At 41.1% G+C, this 27,684-nt stretch overlaps 1 protein-coding gene across 2 annotated transcripts in view; it reads left to right on the forward strand.

The window, feature by feature from the left end:
- The window catches only part of NEDD9 (neural precursor cell expressed, developmentally down-regulated 9), a 181,699-nt gene that overhangs the window by 123,376 nt on the left and 30,639 nt on the right, over positions 1-27,684 (forward strand). The window contains exon 1 of one of the 2 annotated variants that reach the window (XM_028511336.2): positions 13,588-13,903. The exons of the other annotated variant lie outside the window; for it this stretch is intronic. Within the exon in view, the coding sequence (XP_028367137.1) occupies positions 13,892-13,903 (12 nt within the window). The 5' untranslated portion in view covers positions 13,588-13,891. Of the gene's footprint in view, positions 1-13,587; positions 13,904-27,684 lie in introns of those variants that run through there. 2 annotated transcript variants of the gene reach the window in all.

A 27,684-nucleotide genomic window follows, 5' to 3' on the forward strand; every position in this document is an offset into this window, starting at 1 on the left:
ACAGCAATCTCTGTACTTTGTTGTTGTTTCCTTTTAATTTCATTGTTTTATTACAAGATAGGAAGACTGGTCTCCAGGACAGAGGAGTTGGGAGAACAAATCATGGCCAGACAGAGAAGAGCAGTATTAGACAGTTTCTTGATGGTCAGGCCCTGTCTCAATGTGAGAGGATGCAGGACCTCATTATCTGAGGCCCTCGAGCTATGCCAAACAATCATCATTCGTTCTGATGCATTTGAACGCCTGTATCCCACGTCATATAACTTGATGTAAAGATAGCCTCATTGGAAAGAAAACATTTTCACTGGGTTGGCCTTTGCAATGTTTTTATTACAAGAGTTGTTTAAACTCTGTTAGAGGGAAATGAGATTTCTTTGCTTTAAAGAAATACAGTGCTACAAGGTGAAGGGGGAATTCTTAGGCAGCCACCTTATTTTATGTGGGTGTGAAGTGAAAAACCTCTCATTTTTGTAAGCCCAGGAAAGACAGGGTAAAGCAAGAACTAAATGAATATACACGCGTGCTTTAAACACCACTTTGAAAATCCGAGGTGGCTTTGTTGGCTAAACCACAACCTGTCTGAGAGGCCTGAGCAACAAGGTTCGCAAGTGGTCTTGATGTTTCTGTAAAATGCCACGGGCAGTGGTCAAGCTGCCATGCCAAGGCAGCTGGTTCAGTCCAGAGCCCCAAGCCCAGTTAGAGGTGGTTCATTCCTGGAACCTGGGGTAGATCTACCTGTGCCTCTTCGGTGGAATCAGGACACCAGTGAGCGAGCATGTCAGGAGGGCAAAGTAAGAGCAACCCGGCACCTCCCTCAACATGAAGCAGATTTGCCACTGCCCTGCTGGTGGGCACCTGGGCCCTGAGCCACTGACATGACACAGATGGGACTTATATCCCATTTTACTAGAATATTTTGTAAGCTCCCTCTGGGATGATGGAAGTCTGGGTCTATGACATTCTTTTATCTTTTGGTATTAACATTATTATTTTGTTAGCAGTGTAGCATGGTATGGCTGCTATTTAAATATCCCCCCCACACTGTCCCCCAAGAACTTGTCTGCTTTGAAAAGAAGTGGTTTGGCATAAAGTGAAAGTTTTTTAACATCCATTTTCCAGATGGAGCTCTCTGTTACATTTTCATATATATATATATATATATATATATATATATATATACACACACACACACACATATATATATATCTCACACACATATATATGTATACATATACACACACAAAGCTAATCCATGTGGAATGCTCCTAAGTGAATATGATTGTTTACTAGACTTCTTAGTCCATCTTATGGCATTTTATAATAAAATATCAGCAAGCTCGTAAAGAGAACTTTTTTAAGATCCATAATCTTTCTGACCATAACAAAAGGGCAGTAAATATATTGTACAAGAGCATGATGGAAAAAATGTGCTAAAGTATTTCCATAAATCAAATGTAGCACTTTGGCATTGACTCTAAAGCATTAAATTTAGTAAATTAGAACCAGATGATTTTAAAATAGAAACTTACATAACTTTACAGTGTGATTTTTTTCTTCAACGTAAGTTTATCTTCATGAAGTCCCCTTGGCTGCTACCGAATAGGTATTTAACAAGTGAGGGCAACATCTGGGTATTATTCATCTCTGTAACTCCCATGGTGCATAGCATTCTATTGGGCAATTAGTAAGTATTGGTGGATGGATGAATGAATCTTAGCAGCAATTAACAAGTACAACTTAATTGGCAAGGAAATGTAATATAAATATTTATATGGATCTACAGGTAGACAAAACACTGCTACCCCACACTTAATGGTAAAAATATGTCTTGTTCTTTATTTCATTGTTAAATATGTGTACCTAAATCAATGAATTTGAAATATAAGAGAGTGTATCTGCTTCTTATTTGAGTTACCATGTCCCCAACCACCATCACTCTGGAATTTTCCTCATGTATAAGTCTCCATTCTAAAAGAAACCATGGAAAATGCTCCTTTTTGTCCTTTCTGCCTTGCTTCTCACACAAATTTTACAATGTAACTGGTACCTTAGGACAATCTGGAAATTCAGTGCAACATGCCAAGTGAGATTATCCTAAATAAGGAGCCACAGGGATGCAAATTAATAAGGTATGTTCTTTGCCCCAAGGAGCAAGTACTTTCTGGCCAAGGTTAGTCAGGACACTGTTGTTACAAGTAAAAGAAGCTCAACTCCAACTAGGTTGGTGAAAACAAGCATGTATATTGCCTTGTGAATTAGGTTGTCTAAGGGCAGACTTCAAGAATGGTTAGATCCAGAGACACAGACAAGGATCAGGGCTCTCCCCATTCCTTCATGATAAATGTCTTTGTTTCTTTTATCACAGGGACTCGTTCTCTCTTGCTATAGACACTCTCTACAATGAGGAAAAGATGTTCACTGCCAAGCTTAGATTTACAGTTTATCATTAAAGCAAAAGGGGTCCTCTCCCTCCCTAAATATTTTATAAATAAAATATTTATAAATATTTTATTTATAAAATAAAGATCTCATATTGACTTTTTCTGAGTCACATGTGAAATTCTTGGAGTGCTGATTGTGGACAAGATGATATTAACACAGCCTTGTCCTGTCTGGTATGACAGACCAAACCTGAGTGGTGGTTGGGGGATCTCCATTAGTAGATGAATAAAAGGGAGTTATTTGTGCCAAAATACTGAGAGTATAAAATTGGCATGGCTGATTGGGTGTGGGAAGTAGGAGGAATAAAGAAAAAAGAGAAACAAACAACCTGAACTTTTGATGGTAGGTACCTGGAACAATGGTGGCATCATAAGTAGAAATAAAATAGTTAAAAGTAGACTGTTTCATTTGGAGGTTCATATATGTAATAGCCAGGGTTCTCCAAAGAAGCAGAAACAATAGGCCAATAGGTGTGTGTGTGTGTGTGAGAGAGAGAGAGAGAGAGAGAAAGAGAGAGAGAGAGATTGATTTTAAGAAATTGGCTCACATGGTAGTGGATCCTGACAAGTCCATAATTTGCAGAGCAGACTGGCAGACTGGACCCAGGAAAGAGCTAATGTTGCAGCGTGAGACCAAAGGCTATCTGCAGTGGACTTTCCTCTTCCTAGGGGACATCAGTCTTTTTGCTCTTAAAACTCTCAACTGATTAGATGAGTCCCACAACATGATGGAGGGTAATAAGTACACTCTGAAGTGTACTTATTAAATGTTATTCTCAGCTCAAAAAAATTATCATCACAGTAATGTCAGACTAGGATTTAACCCAGTATTTGTGTACTTTGGCCTAGCTGAACTGACATATATAATTAACTGTCACAACTTGTGAATTTGAGGAATATATGAAAAGCTTCTAGAGTATTTCAGTGCAGTAGAAACTGAGAGTTTGGAATTCAAAACACAGGTCAGGAGATGTGACTTTCATCAGCATAGAAATGAGAGTAGAAGTCAATTAAGAGAATAAGATATCTAGTAGATAAATGAGAAAATCCAGAAGGAAAAGGGCTATGGATGGAACCTTAGGGAAAGCCTACCTGAAAAGAAGACAGAGATATTGGTGAGAGAAGTAGGAAGGAGGGAAGAACCCACCGCTGTGGGAGCCAAGAGAGGAGACCATTCCAAGACAGGTGGTGGTGGAAAGTGTCAGGATCCAGGGAATGCGAAGGAGGAAGGATGAAGCAGAGCCCCCACTGCTTCCTGGAGGGCCAGTGTCTGAAGCAGCGCTCCTTAAAATGAGACCTGCAGACCTGCACCAGCGCGCCCTGCACAGGCCGCCGTGAGAGTGAAACTGAGAGTGAGCCCTTTGCAACTCTGATGGTAATTAAGACTCATTTTATATTGGTTGAAATCCATAATAACAACAAACAAGGCTTATGTTTCCATCTTTTTATTTTATTTTTCTACTTTTAAGTACAGGTATCCTCAGCTTTTCCAAAGTTCTCATTCTGCTGCTTCGCTTTTACAAAAGACCTAATTTAATACCTACCTAAATGAAGGAAATCTGGAGAGATTTTCACTTTTATGAATGAAGGGAAAAGGCAAAAATAGCATTCAGAGTGTGTTTTGCATGCGCTGTTGTAGAGGCAGCACACACCCCGAGCAGTGAGACTGGCCATGCCAGGCTCCTTCCCCGGAACTACACTCAGAGCCCTGGATTGTCTGTCAGCTCCTGGGCTTTATCTCCGTTTATTTTGTGCACCCATTAGCAATCACTTCTTCACTTCAAACCATTTCAGTTCATGCAAGTTTTCATAGGAATGCTCTGCTTTCGGATAGTGAGGGAATCCTATATTTTCAATACTGCCAATTCATAATGGATTGAAATTGGAGAACACTATACTTCACGGCAGAGAGCTTGCAAAGTGCTGGCCTCGATGGTGGTCTATGGAATGGGTGGCAGGAAGAGAGGAGAGGAGGTCTGAGTGGGAGGCCAGGACCACTTACCGTCTGGCTGTGGCAAGTGAAAAAGAGAGGCCACTTGGTTTGGTGTTGGGAGGAGAGGTGGCAAAGGGAAGGTCCTGAAGGGCTAAAGAGTGTGTTGATGGTACGTGTTCACTCACCCATAGTTATAAAGTATAAAAGTCTAGAGTTCTTTCATAACTCATTTGATAGCAACACCTGACCTGGATTGGCCTGAGGTGATGCATAGTCTTTCCTTATTCCACTTAGTATGTACCCCTACGGGTACATCCAACTGCCAAAATATGAATGAGTTTGCACATGGGATGCTGGCCTGGGGCGCACAGGGAGTTTTGTGGTGTGTGATATGGATGCTAAATCTGTTTTTAAAATCTCCAATATTCTAAATTCCACAATTTGTCTGGCCTCCAGGTTTTTGAACAAGGAACTGTGGGTGAGAGAGGCATGAAGGTACTTGCAGAGAGCAGGACGTGCAAGATGAGCAGTGCAGATGGGAGAGGGGAGAGCTGGGGAGCCGCGTCTCACTCAGCATGTGCTGTCTGCGAAAGGAGAGACAGGCTTTTTGTTTTCTTGGTGTTTTCTTTTACAGGTCATCAGAACTGCACAGGAGATGGCTTTTGAAGATATAGAGTGATTTTGAGATGGCAAAATTGAAAGCTGGGGACATATAGCCCCTGTCTTCTTAGGGCAGGAAGCCTTGCTGCTTCTTCCGATTCTCTACCCTTTGAAAGACCAGAAGTTCCAAAGGCTGGTTAGAGCGTGAATCTTAAGAATCACGGGCAATGACGTTCAAGAAAACCTTTGCAATAACCTCTTGTCTACATTCTCTAGTCTGAAATCACAGGGTGCCGGGACTTAAGCAAATTAAAGGAACTTAAACTTAACATGGTGTGAGTGAGTGAGCCTTAAAGTCTGGTGCACGCTCATTAGCAGGGCTCCCCTTCGACTTTCTTATGAAGAAGGGAGCCACTCTTTACTTCTCAGCTTCAGTGGGCAGAAAGGAATGCGTTGTCCACACTCCACACAGCAAGTCAAGGGTAGACACTGGTGACTCCGCCACCACCCAGTCCCCAGCCCACGCTGGAAAGGCATTCCTTTAGCAGACAAAATAAAAGATTGCTGATAGCTGGAGCATTTTGTTTGCTTTCTAAAATGAATCAAACTCTTCATAAGCCTGGATTTAACAGTGTGGGGTATGCTGTGTCCCTACACCACATTCCTTTCATCTTGCCGCCCCCCAGCCCCCACCCCAGGCCCTGCATTACTCGGATTCCTTTTACTCGCTCATCAGCGCCAGCTGGCGGCTGCCTGGGATGGCCAGATGAGCCAGATGCCCTGGGACAGAGCCTGCTGGACGCTCAATGGCCTCAGCTGATGAAAGCTGTCAGGGACAGGAGGCAGCCTTTCTTGGAGAACTGGGTCAGCTAGGCTCTTTCAGGGCCCCGGGGTGGGAATATATCGCCAAAGCCCAAAGGAATGATCTACCCAGTGCCTCCAGGAAACTGGTGTTTTGGTGTTTCAGATGCCCACCCCTATGTTCCCAGATTCTTTCCCATCCCACCTCCATCCTGGAGTTATGCAGGATGCCGGACGTGGAGGGTGACTGTCAGAATCAGTGTGTCTGCAGAACAGTAGAGCTCAGGAGTAGACTGGAAGCAGAGCATCCAGCCCCATCCAGGATTCAGGACACACGGTCCATAAGCCTCTCTCCTTATTCCACCTAGACAGTAGCCAAAAGTGGAGAAAGGGAACGGGGTCGCCACGTTCTAGGACAGTAAGTCATGTTATCATGTCATAGCATGTATTTGATCATAATACATGTGTGAAGAAGGATCAGGAAGGTGTTTCAAATTTAAGAATGTATAAAGAACAAAAATTCGCAAGAAGAAAATGTGTTGTCCTTGCCCCTTCTTACTTAGTACATATTATGTACCACTACTATTGTGTTGGGCAGTGACTTCAGAAAGAATAGGAGGCCCTTCTCCATCAAGTCACAGAATTCCTGTTTATTTGGTCTTGGCAGATCTCCTTGACCTTTGTAAAAATCCACAGTCTAAAGTTTCTACCCACAGAAGAGATTTCTATGACGGTTCATATAACAAATTGTTTACTTGGACATACTAAAGCTTGCAATAACAGAACACCTCATGGCTAGGGAAAACAGGAGAGAGCCTTTGCCAGGCAGTCTGCACAATTTTATTATTAAACTCTTTTTGTTCCATGGAACTTCATTCCTTGGTCCAGCTGGATACATATAAATAGTAGAAATGTAAACCTTTGCACATTTATGAAGATAAATAAACATTAACCTTTATTATGTGTTTCTAATTTTTCACATATTTTCACCCCAAATTAATTCTCTCAAATCCTGCATTTAAAGCAAATACTAAATTTTAAAGCAGAGCCTCACAGTTGCTTGTCATATAGCATATGATTTCATCTGTTATGTTGTTTAGTTCTTTGGGGGCAGGTAGTAATGAAGTATTCCAAAGTTACAATAACGCTATTATATCTGTACATGTGTAACATCAAAAAGTTCACAGTTTTTCAAAAATCAGGTTAAGGTATTGCCCACAGTCACATTTGCAGGGATCTACTAGTTTCTTAGTAGCACATTAGTGACACCTTAGTATTCTTTCATAGTAATCAAGGACTGAGAGGGGCCTGAGATACTCAGTTTTAGCACTTCACCCCAAAGAGTATGGGACGGAAGGCAGAAGGCAGTGGGAAGTGGGGTGAGGGAAGGAAGAGGGAAGGAAGGTGGTGGGTTTTTCAAAGGTCTGGAACAATGACACACATAAACTTGGCTAAATGAAAAGAGTCGGCAAGACCTTGCAAAGTCTTCGCAGTGAGGCAATCCATCCTGTCATGCACAGAAGAGATATCCAGAGGAATCATTTCTAATCTCTGTTGTTTAGGGCCACACCCAACCCCAGGTGGCTCCACATTGAGTGAGAATAAGAAATAAGTCAGGGAGGAACCAAATCAGAAGTAATTTGGAAATCATGAGTCAACAAGCCTTTTTAGTAAACACTGCCTCCATCTGCAGCAACAAATATTTTAAAGCAATGCCTTTAACAACTCTTTCAGAAAACAAAGTTTACTCCTAAAACACTGTTACACTGTTGCTAAAAGGGGGAAGTGGTGTTGGGTGGCCTTTATGAGGTCTCTTGTGCCAAAATATTAGTGGAAGCAAAAAGCAATGAAAGCTCGATTCCACAGCACCCGAAGAAGCAAGCACTAAGACGGTTCTTGGAGCTTATTTCTAATAATAGACTTTCATTCAGACCAAGATCGTGACTAGCTCAACAGATAAAACAGAACTACTGCCTAGACTGAAAGGTGTTCTTTCCCCTGAAACTCACTTATGTTTTCCATGTGGACATCAATGAAGGCTGAGTGCATGGACAAAACATAGGGCTTTGAGAAGACATAAGGCAAAATTCAGTTACCTACATGGGTACAGGGGTGATACAAGTTGAAGAAAAAATGCCCTTCTATAATTTGCTTAAAATTTCTTTGTGGAGAAGGAAGCTTTCACAGATGAAACTACTGAACCCAATGGAAAGGGGATAAGTCTGAGCATCCAAGCTTGTTTTTTAAGGGAGGTCTGATTGATTTAAGGGAGGTCAGATTTAGGAAGCACTGTAGTCATAGGGGATGAGAGACATCGAGAGTGGCTGGAGGAATATCAACAATGAAGATATTTTTAAGGAAATAGTTAATGGAGGAGATGGAGTTCAGACTAGGGGGAAGATGGCATATAGGCAAGCAGATGATGAAAGAAGGGCAGTCTAGGCAAGAAAGATCACATACAGGCTTCAAAGTACGAGTGAGTAAGGGGGATGGTGTGATTGTATGCCCACTATTAACTTTAATCACAACTCAAGAACAATACCTGTTCCTCAGTTAGATTTAGCCACACTAGGGTTAAGACACAACCTTCCTGAACCAACAAACGGGACTCAGACAACAGAGGCACCCAGAGGAAGCAAGGACAGTGTGGCACACCACATCTCAGAAGCCAGAAAGCCAGTGTTCACATACCAGGCCTGCCATTCACCTGCCTGTAACTGTGCCAGTTGTAGAACCTGTCCAAGTCCCAGTTGTTACATGTAAAACTAGAATACTACAACCTACCCAAGAGGGTTGTTATAGTAAATGAACATTAAGTGAAATAACATCTGTGAATATCTAACAAAGGACCTGGCACCAGGAAGGGTTTTGGTCTGGGCTGAATGAGCCAGGGGCCAGTTGGCTTGAAGCAGAAAACTCTCAAGGGCTCGTCTTTGTTCTGGGAGGTTTCAGGAGACCTATAGAATTAAAAAGTTGCTGCCTCAAATTATTTTTTGAAATCACTTTCATATATATTGACTTTTTAGAAACTGGTATCAAACTAAAAATGGTAAAATATGGCCCGAGAATGGGTATTTCTAGATTGTTTCTCTGTAGATAAAGAAGGATCTATTCTTTAGTCTGAACTCAGGGATGGATAGGTGTTGTACCACTCTAGAGTTGAGTCAGCAAACTTTCTTCTGTGGGGGGGCAGATAATACATTTTTGGCTTTACAGTCCACCATCTCTGGCACAACCCACACAAGTCTGACACTATAAGCCGAAAGACAATGGGTAAATGAATGGGTGCCTGTGTCATGACAAAACTTTATAAACACTGAAATTTAAATTTCACATAATTTTCACATCTCAAAAATATTACACTTCTTTTGATTTTTTCTGGCCACTTAAAAATGTAAGAGCTATTCTTATCTCATAGGTTGTATAAAAAAATAGTGCCTGCAAGCACAAAAACTTTTTAACTGATCCCTGTGCAAGAGTCAAAACTGGTACCTGGCCTCTTTGAAGTTACATTTATCCTCTTATTCATTCAGCAAGCATTTAAGCACCTCTAAGGTATAAGGCTGTAGGGGACACCGTGTTTTACAGCACTCCATCCCTTTGGGGCTCACCTTGAAGCTGAGGAAACAGACACCAACAACTCATTCTGATACAACATGGGAGAGCCCGACAATAGGGCCATATGTGTGTACTAATGGAAAGGCGGAATTAGTTCTGGGAGGGCAAGGTGGGCAGGGTGGGGTTGTTTGACGAGGAAGCACAAACGAGTCAGTGTTGGGGCTCAGCTCAATAGCAGAGGAGTGAAGGGAGGTCATCCTCAGCAGGAGGACCCATCTGTGCAAAGTCAGGGCAGTATTCACATACCTTGGATTCGGTGAGTCATCCCCCACCTCTTCTCCATGTGACAAGAGTGTGGGATGTGGCGTTGGGATATGGTGGGAGATAAGGACAGAAAAATAGGGTGGTCTCAGAGTATAGTCCACACTAAAGTGTGCAGATTTTGTTTTTTAAGGCATTGAAGTATCCCCTAGAGGTTTTTAAACATAGTGGTGATGTGATCAGCTCTGTACTCTAGAAATTAAACAGGTAGCAATGTGGGAGCAGGGAGAAATTTCAGGAGGGAAAACTACAAAGAATACCTGTTCCCAAGCAAGCAAGAGCTACAGGGAACTAACTGACTGAAAGCAGTGATCGTTGTCCTGATCTCCCTGGGGGAGTGGGGGGTGGTGCCTGTCCAGGGTGCCCACACTCAGATCAATGGCTTCATCCTCTTTATGGGGGGCTGAACTAGATGACTTCTGAGGTTGCTTCCTGCCCTTACATGCTCTGACATTGCCCTTTACTTTTAAAGAACAGCCACATGGGTTCCTCCCAGGCTGTGGACAAGAAGAATCTCATCCCTCTAGCATCATCTTGATTTTTTACAGTATCCATGCTTGTGCCCAGTTCATTTGGACAGTATTTGATGGCATTGTCCTTGCTTGCTCCTGCTTACATGAGCATCTTGGGAGAGAGAGCCCTTGGCAGACAAGCAGGAAGGTGGCAAGGCTAATAGGCCGAGAGAGTGCTAGTGAGCACAGATAGGGGCTGGGCACATTTTAACCCATGGGAGTACTGGGGAGACTCTGTAAATCAATCAACAGCAATGATATTGCTTGGTTTAAACAGTATTTTTGCATCCAAAATCTAGGGAATCAATGGGGAGAAAGCTGTTTCTCTATTCAATGACAGAATTTGTGTTTTCCCAAAGGGCTTTGATGGAAAAATTCTAGATGACACTAAAGGAAAAACTACTAGCATTGTGTGAACTGCATGAAGACCAGAGCTCAATGTTTTAACCAATAGTCTGCTGTCCTTAAGTGTTTAATCAAAGGATAAAAATGGAACAGATCACCTCATTCCCTGCTCAAAGGCTCCAGTGACTTTCTGTCGCACTCCAGAGAAAATTCGAACTGCTACCGCCTATGTCTTTGAGCTTGCCCTCTCCAGGAGGCCCCTCAGTTCCCCCCTCAGGGCACCTGGACTGCTTACTGTTCTTAAACCCACCAAACTCTTTCTTCCTCAAGCCTTATCCATGGGATACTTCCTCTGTCTAGAAAGTTCTTCTCCCACATTTCTGAGTGAATCCATCATGTTATTCAGATTTTTGCTTTAATATTACCTCCTTAGAGGAACTTACCTGACCATTCTCTCTAAAATAAGACACCCCGAGTGGGTGGAGGTAGAAGAGGGTATAGGGTGGATAAATGGTAATGGGGAAAATACAAAAAAAATGAACTACTAAAAAATAAGAAACAAAATAAAATAAGATACCTCTTCCCCTCAATCCTGGTGTTTTTCTCCAGCAATTTTTCCTGCTTAACTTTTCTTCATTTATTACTCCAAAATCATATTATTTATTCATTTAATTATTGTCCTCCACTCCCAGTAGACTGTAAGCTCAAAGAGGGTAAGAACTTGTCTGGGCTGCTGTGTATTCTCCCCACCTAGAACAGTACCTGGCACATGGTAGGTGCTCAATTAATATTCATCAAATTAGAAGGCTGCCCTGCGAAAGAATGGCATACAAATGAGGGGATTCCTACCCCCTTTTCTTGAATGTTTACTATACATACCAATAACAGTCTAAAGGTGATAATATCCTAATTTTTAAAATTATTAAATATTAATGTCATTTATATACTTAACAATGTTATATATTTCAATAAAGTAATATAAAATAAATTTAACATTATAATAATTAATAATAGTAATAATAATAAACAACCACTTATTAAGGTCTTACTGTGTGCTAAGAACTATTAACTTCTATCCCCATTATCTCATTTAATCCTCATTATGACCCTAGCAGGTACATATTATTAGTTTCTCAATTTTATACTTCAGGACATCAAAATCAGGAAGTTAAAAAAAATATTGACATTCTAACACAGGTTTACCGGCCTCCAACACCACTGTGATTTTCTTTATATAACTAACAACATAATGAACCAAACCACCTTGAAATGAACTTCAGGAAGATTTTAAGTGTCTTACTGTACAGTACAGAAACAGGGAAGCAGGAGGGCCACTTGGCATGAATTAAGCTTTCTAACTAGAGAGTGAAATGACAAAAAGTCCTGGCATATGCTTTGGGAAACTGTTCAAAAGCAATAAAATGGGGTAAGATAGTGTTCACTACTCAATGGTACTCATCAAACAAAACAGAAAGAGGGTTCAACTTGACCGTTTAGGAAGCCAATGGAATGTTATCTAGCTCTCCTGGAAGCCACAAGACTCATCTTACAGATGGAAAGGTCTTTGACTAATCCAGGCAGACATGGAAAACAATTTCCTGCAAAATAACGACTCTCCCATAAGTCTGTGGGACTGTTCAGAAGATCCGTGCAGTGCAATATGCTGCATGCTTAAATTGTTTTTAGAAAGACCTTGAAAAATCACTCAAGCTCATTTTCACTCAAAAACTAAATGAGGAAAAGCAAGGCCTAGTGGATGCCAGAACCAGTGTGTCAAGGTCATTGTGACTGCCGGGAGGTCATGTCCAGGGAATCGGTGCTACATTAAATTTTTAGCGAAACTGTGAGCCCTGGACCTGGAAACCACTTTTGTAGGGCAGCTGTTGTTCTGTTCTTTTTGCTTAGATTGTAAAAGTAGTTTTAATCCATTGAGAATTTCAGAGGGGTAAGGGGGAACAAATCAAACAGATTCTAGTCCAATTTGGCCAGGAAAAAAATAAAGGCTGATTTTTCCATCCAAGTCGTGTAGTCTGGTTGGAGTCTATCCCACTCAGGGACAGCCTATTGTCTGCACTTACCAAGTCTGAATCCTGAGGCCCACTAAAAAGGAAATTTCCCTCTCCTTTCTATCCTTCAGAAAAGTTTCTGAAGGTGACTATTTCTGTCCTCCCCGGGTAACCTCTTTCTCTACAGAAATCATGAAGCTGAAGCAAATGTTCTGTCCTTCACTGCAGACAGCCTGGTCTTTTTAACGAGGCCCATCAAACAGTAGGCATTTTTTTTTGTTCCCTATATAATAAGCGTTGTTGGGTTCATGGGTCATCTTCAGGAGAGAGGTCAGAAGGAAAAACTGCAGTGTTCAAAGCTGGAGCTAGAAATGCCAACCATCAAAGAACACAGTACTCTGTAGACAGCGGTGATGTATAGGGCGTGCACTGGCCAGCCCCATTGGCGGGGTCACATCTAACCTTTATCCTCAGCAAAGCCAGAGAAGGTCACTGAATGTGGCTGACAGTCAAATCTGTGAGGCCTTGTGAGAAGCTGGCCAGAGGAATCCTGGTGCTTGGCCTAGGGAGTTCCTTTTCACTGAGGGGGAATTGTATTCTGGCTCCTTGCAGACTGACATAGCAAGTACTTTGAACACTGAAAAGAACAACAACAACAAAAGCACACACACACACACACACACACACACACACCCCAAAGGGAGGGAGGGAGGAGAGAAGGAGAGCCAGGGAGATATCAGCAGGGGTAGTTAGTAAAAAGAGGCCAGACACAGAAAACCTTTTGTTCCCCAGGATTCGTTTCATGTAGAGATTGTGAGGTGAATGGCTTTGAAATGAAATGGGTTTATGAAGGAGTTGCTAGGTCACAGGAAGCACGACTGTCAAGACTGCTTTGTGAATTCGATTTCTTTAAGACTTAAGTTAATCTTTAAAAAGAATTTATCTCTTTTTCCCGTTCCTTTGTAGGTAGGGGTGATGGAAAGGATGGAGTAAAATTGGGAACGATTTCCACTTTGTTTTATTTTCTGCCCTTTTTGATAATGCAAAAAGAAATGATTATAGTACGTGTTCTTTGTCAGAAATTTTCGTATGTTAAAAAGTGGGTGGGGCATCACATTACCTTAGCCCATTAGCCAATGACGCGGAGGTATGCAAATAAAGCCTATGATAGGCCCGCCTCAATCAAAACAGTGAGCTCAGAAGCTTTAGAGCTTTTTCTGAGTCAGAGCTCCCGGCTGCGAATGACAAACCTGCCCCAGCCCGGACCGTTCTCACTTTCATTTAGTACTACACTCCATGGAGGGGCGGACGAGCCTGTACTCAATGCAGTCTAACTAGTGTGTTAGGAAAACGGCTCAATTCACAGCTGACGCGATGAAGTATAAGGTAAGGGAGTGTCTTTTACACAAGTCTTCGTTTGTGTGTGTGTGTGTGTGTGTGTGGTTCCTACTGTGACAACTCCTCTGGAGGGATCCCTTGTGTGATCAAGTTTTGAGTTGAGTCTCAGTCACCGAGACTGGCGCACAAGGAAGCAGGCAGAGACCCAGTCTCTAAACCCACTCCCCGAGTTCACAGTACACCCGAGTTCGTCTCCTCTGGAAGTTTTGGAGAATTCGTCTTAGAGGCGGTCTGTAGCCACTACTGTAGATTGCAGGGTGTCTGACTTCTAGCGGAGCACGTATTAGCTCAAGTCTCCTCGGCTCCCCCAGGCCTGGCCTCCACTGTCTCCCGGAGCTGTAATGAGAGAGGAATCAGAACTGCAGTCTCCCAGACTGGCTCATAAAGCAGTCTTCAGCCTTTGCTTTAAGCGTTTAGTCTGGGGTGCAGTTTGCCATGTGTACTTTTGGTGGAAGAAATTAAAAGCCCCAGGTACCATTCATTATACAGCTGGTGATGGAGAATGTTGATCCGTAAATGACGTTGGTTGTAAGAATAAATGAATATTTGCCATTTTTTGAAAACACTTCTATTGGCATTTGAATAGACAGAGAATCTGAAGCTTCACTCAGGCCAGTTTATTGTCCCTAAAGTTTGCAGAGTGCCATAATACTTTAGCAGCATTTTCTCCCATGCATTTTACACCACTGTTTGTGTGTTTATTCTAGACAAAAAGGGGTTATAACTTGTTCAGCGTATTCCATCTTAAGTCACCCCCACGTAGGAGGCAAGCAGCTACCAGGCACACTGGACAGAAGCAGATTGCAATGAGCAGGATGTGACTTTTCCTTGGAGGATGAATATTTTCATTCTAGAATATTTACCACTCCTAGTGCTTTTATACAAAAGTGTATCATTAAAAGAAATTCTGGCAAGGTGACTATGCTTTTAGATTGACAATTTGTATTACCTGTCTGATCTTCAGGATTGTGCTGGCCGGGAGCTACTTTGCTCTCTGAATTATCTAGCCTCTGGCCCATCCTTTTTTAATGTAATGTTGTAAATACTCTGTAGCCACCATATCACCACAGGGATAAATCTTTTGTTCAAGAGTTATAAATCTTATTCAAAGCTTCAAATCTGAATGTTGAAAGCCTTTTATTTCTAAAGTATGAATTAGAGTTTTCCTTGAAAAGGTCACAACTATCTGAAGACACAGGTATCAGTTATCACTCTGCTATCAGCTTTCCATTATCTGCCTCAATAGGAAAGATCAGAGGAATGGGTAATCTTGAAGATCACGATATTTGACTTGAAGACGCAACTAAAAACAAATCCTTCTGTAATGGCAGGAAAGTTCTTTTTTCAGCCCATATAGCCACAGTTTCCTTATGCAGAGCAGTGGTAGGACTAGATATTGCTCACCCCACAGTGAGTCTTTGCCCCTCCTAACCCATTGCTGAATTCCTTTAGTTCATAAAAACTGACCAGCAGAAAGAAAATATGCTCGGACATTTATTGTTGGAAAGTGTAAATGGATGAAATTAACAGTGAGTGCTCCAAACTAGAAAGTGACAAAGTTTAAAGTCATTTATTCAGTGACCTCATCATGTTTCATTTTACTCTTATGGAAAGAAAACATCAGGGCAACAGATGATGTAAATTATGACTGGCATTCATGGAGAAAACCTGCCTCTGTGCTAGGTCTTACTAGTATTGAATACTCTGCCAAGTGATGTGAATACGTGATTCTTACTAGCTTGTGGACACCTTTACCAGAAAAAAACTACTGACTTCTCTGACTGACCAAATGACAGATTGACACCTTGTGGTAACTATAAAATGAACCAATGGCTGAATCAGTCTACTCTCCCTTTCTTACAAAGACTGTTTTCTCTCTGGTAAATGAGAGACAACTTTAAGGAGAGGATTTTGTAAGCAAGAGATGACACAAGGTAGAGATGTGATAAATAATATTTCTTAAGACTTATAGTAACAATACAGCATTTTCATTTTAATTCTCCCTACAACTCTATGAGGTGGGTATGATTATACACATTTTCAAATGTGGAAATCCAAAGCCACACAACTAAAAAGTGGTGGAGCTGGGATATGAACTGATATTATCTGGTCCCAGAACTTGTGACTTTAATTACAGAAAAAGAAAGAACCATCTGTGACCTCTCTAAAATGTCCTGTGTGACTGGTGTTTTCTACTTCCAGGAAATTTGAGACTATTGCATTGCACTCAGTCCTGCAGGATAGAGTTGTTGTTGTTGTTGTTGTTGTTGTTGTTGTTGTTGTTTTAGGCAGTAACTCTACAAAGCACAGTGAAATGCATGTTTCACAGTTATTTGTTTAATTTGAGCCACTTAGGTAGTAGGGCCAAATTATTATTGGATTGTAAAATCTTGGAGTTAGGAATCATATTTTAAACACTGTGTTGCACTATATACTCTAAATTTAGCACAGTCCGACTTAAAAAATGTTCACTGAAAGATTTGTAATCCAGCCACTATTAGATTTTTTTAAACTAGATTATCTGGTTTGGCTACTTCAGGGATCATAACTGGAGAACACCCAAGCCTGCACTCATTTTGCAGCTCAAGGTCAGCCAGCTATGTCTTTACAATAATCTTGAGAATTGTGGAATGTAAGCTATTACTTTGGTAAACATTTTTGGGTAGCGCCTACCTAGTCTATTTTTATTTCATTGTACATATATTTTTTATTTCTTCATAGGAAGGGTGCAGTCACTCTCATGTGCTTAATATTTCATTTCTCTTAAAAGTATTCAGTCTGAGGTTCTGTGATAATACATTTTGTGTGGGGGGGGAGGGGTGTTATTTATTAAGAATTTCGACAAACTTCTCTGAATATACAGAACATGTCCTGAAGTGGGGGGAAGAGACTGAGGCTTGCCCAGGGAAGTCTTCCCTCCTGAGGTTATAGAGGCAATTGTGGCTGCTGTCTGCCAGGAGGGTGATTAAAGAGCCACTGCGAAGCTGCGTTTGAGCAGAGGCTGGAGGCCCCGCCCATTTTGTGCTGCCCCTGGCCTGGTCAGTGGCTCTCAGCAGGCACTGCCTGTCTGATCTCTAATAGCTAAGCAGCTTTTGGGGTTTGCCAAATTTTGCCAAATTTCTGAACCCCATGGGCCCCCATTAAAATTTTAAATTATTTCTCTAATTAACCATTCAACAAATTTATTCTTAAATGCTTGGGTTGGTGAAAAATTACAGATGGAATTTACAAGCCAGAAAACTACATCCTGAAATTCAGATTTCTATGTTCTGGCTGACTGTGAGCAAGGTAGGTTGGAGAAACAAGAGGGCCTGTACCATTAAGAGCTTTTGAGGGGATTTTGAAAATATTTTAAGTTTCTCAAGCTGGCTTGAGAAAAAAATAAATGAGGGTCTTCAATTTAGTCTATGGTTGTTTACCATAGCCTATATGATTCCCAATTATTTCCTTGCATTGGCATTTTGGTTTTAAATTCTTGATTTTCTTCTAGATGATTTGTTGCATCCAATCCAAATTAGAAACTCCTGCCCCCACTTTTAAATGTTATGTGAGATCTATAAATTTAGAAGCACCAAAAAATGCTTTGAAAAATCCTTGCTTAATTATTTGTTTTATATTATTTATTTATTGAGCAAACGTACTTTTGTAGCTACATGACTTACCTACACAGAGATGAAAGACTTTGTAGGGCTGAAGATGTTCTGATAACACCACATACAAAGCAAGTTGCACAGTGTGGGACATACCAAAGATGCCTTTAGCATCCTTTCCTTGCTAGGATATAGATGCATTCTCTTATCAGAATTCATCAGTGGCTTCCTGTCTGTACCCCTCCCCCCAAGACTTCTAAAAACAACTTCCTCTCTACTTTTCAATCCTCTTTTTGAATTCTCTCTTTCTTTGTCCTCATCACCTGTTATTTTTTCATTCAAGCATTTCATTCCTTATGCTTCTGTAATAGCTGACTTTTGTAGGGCTTGCCTCCCCAATCCACGTATTCATGATTCCCTCAAAGCACACCCTATACCTCCACCTCTCTTCTCTCTTTTGCCTCTGCTGTGAGAAATCTTGGCCTTCTGTTGCTCCCTGATTCATTTGCCCCTGTCTCTTTACATCTACATGACTTGGTTAGTCTGTCACTTTCCGCAGGTCCAATCTCCTCATCCATCCTGTCTATGAAGCCCAAACCTTTGTCTCCTTGACTGTCTTGCTGTAATCCCTGCAGTAGGATTTTTCACCTCTGCCCTACTCTGTCTGCACTACCTAATTTACTTTCAATCAAATTACTGTCTAAATGATATCTGTAACTCACATAAGTTACCCACCGAAGCTGTCTGTTCAGCTTTTTCTTTTTTAACATTCAGTGTTACTTTGTATTAGTTTCAGGTATAGGGGGGCTGTCCAGCTTTAAGTAAGCCCCATTGAACACAAGAAATAAATAAAGGTGGCCTTTATTTGCATATAGAGATAGACTGCTAAACAGGCCACTGAATAAAAAGTGTGATCTAGGATCCTTTGTCTTGAGGCAGCAGGGTCTTGGTCTAGTGTGGTCTTGTAGTAGAGACAAAGTAGAGTGTGGGCTTGGGGGAAAGATATTACTACTTCTTGTGATTTAATGCTCTGTAACCTTGGGCAAATTAAGCTCTCTGAGCCTCAGTTTTCTTATCTGAAAATAGGAACAACCATTGCCTCATGCTATTGTTCTAAGGCTCAAACAAGAAAATTTATGAATACAAACTGCTTAACATGACTCCTGGTGTGTAGTAAGTAGACAATGCCAATCGCCTCCAGTTCTCCTTGTACAGTAGATGCTCAGTGGATGCTTAAAGGATAGTGTGGATTCAAGACTTGGTGACTGGATTATGTGAAAATCCCAGTTACTAGGTTAGGATGGCTGAATATTGTTGAGTATTCCATGGGTCTGGATGTGTATTATAGAAGTACAAATGCCACACATAGGGAATTACCAGCACATTTTATGCACCCTCTTGCTACTATATTAATGACTTGCTATCCTCACTGCTATTAATAAGACTTGATATTCCTGTGATTACAGAATGTTACTGATAGTACATACTCAACAAATATTAAATATTGAGTAATGTAAAATATTTATATAAGTAACTTACATAATTTATATTTATAAAAGTGTCTGAATGCTGTGGCATAAAAGTGTCTTTCTATAGCATAATAGAAAGAACATGGACTTAGTTTCAAATACCATGAAACTAAGGTTACTTAGTTTCTTGGTTACTTTCTAATAGTATATAGGCAGGCTACTGTAGGCCTCTGTTTCCTCATTGATAAGAGTGTGATTTATTAAATAACCTGTCTTATCAGATAGTTGTAAGGAAATAAGATGTGAACATCTTTCTCAGCTTTGAGCATATAGTAAAGCACTTTAAATTGTAGCTATTTGGTACATTATAAGATATATAGATAGATACATATAATATATACAGAAAAATCATCAACTTGAAAAAATCAAAGGTGAAATGCAAAGGTAGTGAGTTGCTGATACAGAAGTTCAGGGTTAACTACAGGATCCAGCAGAAGTAACGCCTGCTTGAGTGTGGTTGGCATGGTAATAATATAGGTGTAATAATTTATAGTTTTAATTTGAACATTTCACCTATGACATATGGTGTGTTTCAGTGTGATATCATTATGCTATAGGATCACATGCTTATGGCGTTGTAATAAAAGATTTTGTAATAAAAAGGGGCATTATTTGTGCCAGAGCCTGTATATCCCTTATCCTATTACAGAAAGTGTAAGTAGATGGAAAGTAGGAGGTCTTGGTTATCTATTTTTAGATTGCTTTAGGGTAAGAAAGAAAACTAAACAAATTGGTTTCAAATGCCAGCCACTGGGATCGTGACATTATTCTGCAGTAACATATAGACTTAATTATCAGGCCTCCTTGCCAAGGTAAACAAAACAGGGCCGCTGGGAAGAAATACTAGATTTCCAACTGAAAATGCCAGAGAATAGCTGCCGGTTTCCTAGGTAGTGCATGATTGCAAAGACTATGAGCTTGGAAAGGGGACCCCTCACCCCCAAAAACTATTTATACTTTGTCAACGATGTTCCCCACCCCATCTTATTTACCTTGAACATTCCAGTCATCTCCCTGCGGTAATTCTTACTAGTAAATGAGGAGGACTCTGCAGCCTGGGGAACCTTACAGCCTAGCTACAAGACCATCTTCCTGAGGAATCTTCATTTCAAGATAAATGGCCTTGTTGGTGACCTTTCCCATCCTCCACTGCAAAGAGTGATTTTTTTAGAATGTAGATTTGGTAGACAATGTGATCTAGGTAAACTGAGGCCTGCACTTTAAGGAAGATAAAATAGGTGCTCTAGAAAATGTGAGTAGTGATGGCATATGACGATGATTTTTCGAGGTGAAGGTAGAGGGTGGACCATTTGCTTATGGAGATACTAAACGTGCCAGCAGAATGTTTTCAACATATGCCTGGGCCCCCTCATGGACTACTAATTACCAGTTTATTCTTTAAAAAGAGTTAGTCCCCCCACCACCATCTCCACCTCCCCAACCATTAATGGTGCTAAATAATGTTTAACAAGGTGGTTCATGATCCTGGTTCAAAGACTGGGTCCATTGCCTCGGAGGTGTCTTATTTCTTTGTAAACCTTGGTGTATATGCTGCAAATGGGAATTCCTTCTGATATTTTAATATGTCAAGGTGATACTTATAAGATGTTAGCAAAAAGGTTCCTTATGTGGAATGTCAATGTTTATGCTTACCAGAAATAAAGACTGAGCAACCATGAATATATGTAAAAGTGCAAGCATTGCACAAAAATGTTTGACACCTCCTTTTGAATTTAATTCCTTTCTTTACTCTTCATGTGTGTGGGGAGAGGATTATTTGTCAAACTTAATGGAAAGTTGCTGCAACCAAAAGGCGTATAAGGTTAAGATATGAACCAGATCTTTTTATTTATTAGAGCAATATGCATTTAGACAGTATGATGTGTCATTAATTTTTCCTAATTTCTTTTAGTTATATGGAAATCCTATGCTATCTCTTATATGAATTAGCCCTAATTTCATGGATTTGTGGTAGTCCGTTTGTTACCCTTAACTTAGCACTTCACCCCCCAGGAAATGTGGGTGACTCCCATAGGCTTTTCTGTCCGCAGGCTCTGTACGCTACAGAAAGAATGAGCTTGGATATTCAAGGTCCCCAGCCCTCAACCCCCAATAACCATAACAAGCAAAGCCAACACACTGGGAAGGTGGCAAAGTGGACTGCCAGACACTCCAGTCTTCTTGGTGTTCAGTTTTTAGTATCTAACAGTACATGCTAGTAACCTGCCAATGAGGGTTTTTGGGGGGGGAAGGTGTTACTAATCTTTTGGGGTATGAATTAAGAGTTTGGCAGGAAATGGGTTAGTGGACCAGCAGGATTTCAGTACTATCACAGCAGTATTGGCATAGCAGCCAATACTTGAGTGATCCCTCTTTCCCTTGAGTGATCCCCTGGGATGGAACACTCATGTTATTCTTTGAGTCTCCAACCTTTTTCACTCAGAGCTAAGTGGGATGAGCACACCCTTATTTGGGGGTCAGGGAGGACAACATAAAAATACAGTTAGCCCAACATCATTCTTTCTCTTAATAACCCCATTCACTGTGAAGCTGGAATTCTAGACAGTCTCACAGAGGCCCAGATGCCTTTGGAATAGATCTCATTTCCTTGTAAAGATCAGCTTATCATTTAGAGAACTTGAACATTGACTGAATCAAAAGACTCTTATCTGTACCTATCTGTTTTCTCTCAAATTCTAAATTTAACCAAGGCAAATCCATTAGCAAGACATATACTTGATGGCCTATCTTTTATTTCTAGTTTAAAATATATGCATATATAATTTCTGTGGATATGTATCCATGTTTAGAAAAACCCCAAGAAGGGACATATGGTCTGACAATGGGAAGGATATTTGAAACTGGGACTGTCTTGGAAAGTTCAGGAACACTCGGCCACTCTAGACAGTCAACATGAGCTGCTCCAGCGATCAGTCAACTGTCCAAGGCATCATCCTTTTCCCCTCATGTCAGTCTATTGACAGGGAATTATCTAAGAAGCTTTTTTTTTTAAGTGTATGCAGGCAAATTTTTCACTTAGAGTCATAAATAGCATTTACTTGTAAGTAATAAGGTGGTCCTTTTCTTTTGTCTTGCAGAAATAGGCATCTGTAAAAATGACAGAAAGCCTGTCTTGCAGTGGGTGCTTGTGCAGAGAACACCTGAGAGTGTTAGGCAGCAGGAGATTGTATTTCAGTTGTTCTTGTTTTAGACCTGGCGTGGTAGCACTCTGCCTCATAGCCTGCAGCATCTGCGCAAGCCTCCTGCCTCCCTTATTAAGATCTTAATTACAGACACAGCTTACTTCATTGCTGGAGGGAAAGAATTTAGTTTCTCTGAACTGTGTCTGTTTTCTGGTGTGGCAGGTGTAATCATGATGAGATCATTTCTGGTTTATTTTCTTTTCCTGGAGGAATTTTTTTGAGGGGGTGGAGTACAGTTCTTAAGACACAATTTCATGAGCTCATAATAGTGCAGTAATAACTGGGCTGTGATTTTATAGAGAGCATTTCTTGTGAAGAAATCAGAGCACTTTGCATATATAATTTCATGACTCCTCATAATATTATTATGAAGAACATGTTCATTATCCCCATTTTTTAGATGGGGGACAAAGGCACAAAAGGTAGCATGATTTCATTGTCATTAGTCTTCAGGACTGAGACTAGACTCTGTTAATTCAGTTTAGTGTCTGTTCTCCTATCCAGGGTGTCTCAACATTGGCACTGATGACATTTAGGGCTGGATAAGCCTTTGTTGTGGGGGACTGTCTTGTGCATCACAGAAAGTTTGCCAGCCTCCCTGGCCTCTACCCACTAGCTACCCGGAACTCACATAACACACACTGATAACCAAAAATGTCTCCTAACATTGCCAAATGTCACCTGGGGGGGGGGGACAAAAATCCATTTTAGTTAAGAATCACTGGCCTTAGATGCCCCTACTTCCTTCTGCTTAAAAACAATTGCCTTACTGGTTTGTTGTGATAGAAGTACAAAAATATAACTATAGAACTGTTTGCCATAATTTTATCATGAGCAAGGTTGAGCTTAGTGTAACAAGCCCTAACCAAAAGGAAACTTCCCCTTTTATGCTTAGCACCAACTTGTTCAAGCAAGTACCACAAAATACTAAGAAGCAGGCGGTCTCCCTCAGGTCACATGTAAAACCAACAGGCCATAGGAAGACACTTAAGAGAATTAAGGTCGCCGTAGATGGTCTGATATATAGTCTATAATGCACTTAGAAATGGGCCTTAAAGAAAGCTATTTTGTTCTCATAAACTGATGGATAATGTCTACATGTTGGAGCTTATCTATACACCTAGCCATTGAACAATTTCACTTGGAGTTTTTTTTCCTATTCCATTTGTTCCTGTCATCGTTCTCACTTCTGGCAGGGAAGCAGCAGCATCTAAACTTTCTCTGAAGTTACAATGGTAACAACACGCAATTGCATACACCCTCTCAGCCAAGTGTCTGGATCCAGTTCTTAGAATTCTTTGAGGACCTCACAAGTTAAGTGGGACAATGGCAATCAGCACCAAACCTAGGTCAAGGGGTGTCCAAAAGAGTTCCACTGAGTGTCAGCATCCAAATTACATCAGTTGGGTTCTGGCCAGGAGACAGGCAAAGTCACCAGGATGTGTATGTATTTGTATTGGTATTGGTATCGTATTTAGATGTTGGTACTGTATCATACTGTGTTTAGATACAGCCTTAGACCTTGGGGGCTACCCTTGGTGCAAATATTTTATTAAATGTTATAACTTGTATGTTTTGGCTTTTGAGAAATGATGTTGTTTTTGAAAATATACTGTAATACAATGGAATGGAGTCTCCTATCCCTTTATAACAATTCTCATTTCGCTTTCCTAAGTACCTGGATGTTGGAGGGATTTGTCTAGACAGGCCGATAGATGTGATCCAGTGCCAACACTGTAATGTTGGCTGAAATCCAGGTGGTTGTTTTATTGTTAATAAAACCTATCTTTTGGGTGAGTGGGTGTCAGGCCTTCATCATTATATGGCGCCTGTCAGATTTATCTAGGGACAGAACCCTGAAAAGAGTTTGTGCCTGCCCCATGTTTTTGATCCTTTGCCAATATACTGTACTTCAATCTATCAAAACCAGGCAACGTGGGACAAATGCTTATAAATTCCAAGGCTTAATAGCAACAGTACTAAATTCTAAGATGGAGAAGGCTCTCAGGAAGTACATCCTGGTCTAGTGGAAAAAATCCTAGATTAGGAGGGGAACCAGGTGCTATTTATGACTCTGCTGCTAATCTAATAGGAGACTCTCGGGGTTGTAAAACAAGAAGATTGGGTTAAAATGATCTCTCAGATCCCTTCTTAGTCTGATATTCTAATGTAGTTGATTCTGGTCAAGCTGTGGTTGACCTCTGGTACTGATACCCACAGAAACTTCTGTGCCCTTCCATCTTCCCCAAGTCCCTCAGGAGTTGCTTAGCTCAATCTCAAAGACCACGCAAGTGTGGCACATTGAGCTCTTAAAGACACAACTATAATTTATGATCATCAGCCTTGTTAGGAAAGTTTGTTTTTCTCAAACTTTCATTTGGTTTTCTCAAATAGTGTCAGCAATCAAATTCATCCCCATGACTAGGTGGGAAATAAGAGAAGAGGACTGAAGTCACACACGAACGCTCATCTGTGCGCACCTACCTACCAAACCCTTTGTCATTTTTTAATCTGAAACAGAATTTGCTCTAGGCTTCCTGGTTAACAAATCCCAACCTCTGATAGAGGGCAAATTCTGCCCTCTATCAACCTTAAGGGAGAATAGGTGACATTAGTTCTCATGCAGGAAAGGAAAGGAAAGGAGCCCAGTATTTGAAGAAACACTTTTTTTTTAACTTAATCTCACATCTCTGCTGTCCATATCATGTTACCAAGTGTGATCAGATAGAAATTTTTCTGAGACCCAAATATCTAAATTTACAAGCAGTGTCAAATGTTCTCACCAACTCTGAAGAAGCATTACTTGGGCACATGAACCACCAAAGTAATGCTGGGTTCTGAATGATCCCTCATTGGATAGAAATAGGTCAATATGGAGGACACGGTAAGATTCTGGGAACCTCACGCACCACCACACACAGAGCACACCCCAATAGTGCATGTGGGGGCTGCTGCATGCCAAAGACTACCTTTGGGAAGCAAGTATCTCCTGTCACCTTCTTTAAGCATCTTCCACTCTGAACCACACAAAGAGAATGCTATGGCCAAAAGTTCACAAGGCTGGAAAATCTAAGAAAACTTAAGGACTTGTGGCAGAGTAAATGACATGAAGAATCAGAGAGGGTCCAGGATACTCATTTAAGCTTTGTAACTATCATAGGGGTTTAGAAGCACTTTCCAGAAGTTTTTTTTAAAAAATTGGCTGAAATGTGGTCTAGGGGCCAGAGCAATCTTCAATGGAATGTATTGGACACTCCTCATGTGATCAGCAGCATGACAAGGGACTAGTGGGGCCTGCGAGGATCCTGCTGCCGTCTTTCTCTGACTAGTTCAGACCACATGATGGAAAGTGTGTGAGACTGCAATTAATGACTATTGCTGGGGAGAAAAAATTGGATGTGCTATATATCACATCTTCTAACTGCTGAACTTGAAAGTGTTGTGTCCACCAGTTAACAAGCTCAGGAAGATTGTTAATTCAACATTGCAGATAGTCCAATGAAAAAAACCCATGTGTAAACCAAAATATCCCAAGAAGTGAAATCCAGATGCTTATAGATATGCATGTTTTCTATGGATATTTCCTTCCTTTGGGAAATCCCATATCCCCCTATACCCTGAAGGTAATAGTAAGCGGAAGCCAAAGTGGTTTGACAACCCTCAAACAGAAGCTGATTTTTGTCAGTAGGCACAAAAGCACACAAGCGTTTCTCTTCCCCTGTGCCCCCAGACTGACCTTGATGCTCATCTTTTAGCCACTTCCTTTAGGACTGATTTCTTTGACAATGGCCATTTCCTTTTGTACTGTGTCTGTTTCTCACGATCCGCCCTGCCCAGAGTATATGCATGCCTCTGTGTGTATGTGTCACACAACCTTGCCAGATCCCAAGACTAAAGTCTGGGGGATTAGGTACAGGAAAATCATGGTGTTGAGAATGTGGCAGCCCTGAGGCTGTGGCAGGAGCTCCTGCTTGATAAATATAGAATAAAGTAAAAATAATAAAAGGAAGTTGGGCTATTGGTGATGCTATCAGTTGTAGTGGGGTGACACACCACCCATTGTGTCTAATTTTTTTCAAAGAACAGCATAGATGGTCATGGAAATTACAAGTCACACTTCTCTGTATTTGGAATAGCAGATAGTTTCCCTGGATGTAGGAGTAATAAGCTTTCTTGACATTTTGATGGCAGTGGGGGAAAAAAAGGCAGGGAAGAGTGGGGGTGATGTGGGAGTTATCATGTGACCTACCCACTGTTCTGGCTAGTTGTACAGTGTTTTCTTCCCACTCCTCAGGCATAGTTTGGGAACCAGGAATAGCAGAAACCCTATGTTCTGGCAAAGTATGAATATGCTCAGACACCTGCTGCCAGATACGGGTCGCTGCATGGAAGGGAGAAAGGCTGTTACAGAAAACATTGTATTTAATCTGGCAGGGATGCTCAGTTCCTCTTCGCCTTCCTGTTTGCTCGGTGGTTGTGGATACTGGATCCAGGCTTCCCATCAACTTCATTATCCTGTTTTAATAGGTAGGGACAGGCAATTTCCTGCTTGCTGTATCGCATGTTCTCTGGCTGTGCGGCTTGGTGACTTGGACACACCACTTATCCTTCTGGTTCCATTAGTTTATCTTCCTATGCCCATCTGAAAATTTTGATGAAATATCATGCTGATGTCTCCAGAAAAGAATTTTACCCTTTCTGTAGAGAACCATGAAATCAGAATCCACTCTAGTTAGCAAACATTTAGTGAGTATCTATTTTGTTTCAGATGCTGGGCTACAGAGTTCTGAAAATGCCAAAGGAATGAGACAGCTTCCCTGAATTTAAGGAGTTCCCAATCTTGAATGGGATAATACAAGTTACACTGTAAGAAATACTATAACAGAAAACTGGGAAGAGACACGATTAGATAGATTTTGGAAAGATAACTCTTCTAATTATGTGGAAGAGAGTAAATGCAGTAAAACCAGTTGGGAAGTAATTGCCACCCCTTCCCCCCAAAGTTGCTGAGGGCCTGAACTAGGAGTGACAGTGAGGAGGAAAGCAGGGTCCAAGCTGATTGGGTTTCAGGTTGTGAAAAGACTCTGAAAACCTCTGAAGCCACTCTCTTCTCTTGTTAATGAAGAAAAATAGAGCAAGAGAAAGGGATTTTTGCACTTGTTAATTTTGAGGTAAAGAAACCCACTAGACAATTGGAAACATGGAATTGGAGTGCAGCAGTATCCAGGCTGGGGTTATGGATCTGAGAGTTATCTGTGTTTAGATACCAACACCATGGACGTGATTTCCTATCACGGGACGTGTATGCCCACGGAGTGGGCATACAGGCAAGAGACAAGTGCAAAGGAGAGATCCCTTTGGAACATGATCACTTAAGGAAAGAGCCCCCTCAAATTTTTTTGTTCTGTGAACAAGAAGGAAGATGAGTAGTCCTAAGAATGAGAGAA

This window comes from Phyllostomus discolor, chromosome 5 (assembly GCF_004126475.2).
Source record: "Phyllostomus discolor isolate MPI-MPIP mPhyDis1 chromosome 5, mPhyDis1.pri.v3, whole genome shotgun sequence".
Classification (NCBI taxonomy): Eukaryota; Metazoa; Chordata; class Mammalia; order Chiroptera; family Phyllostomidae; genus Phyllostomus; species Phyllostomus discolor.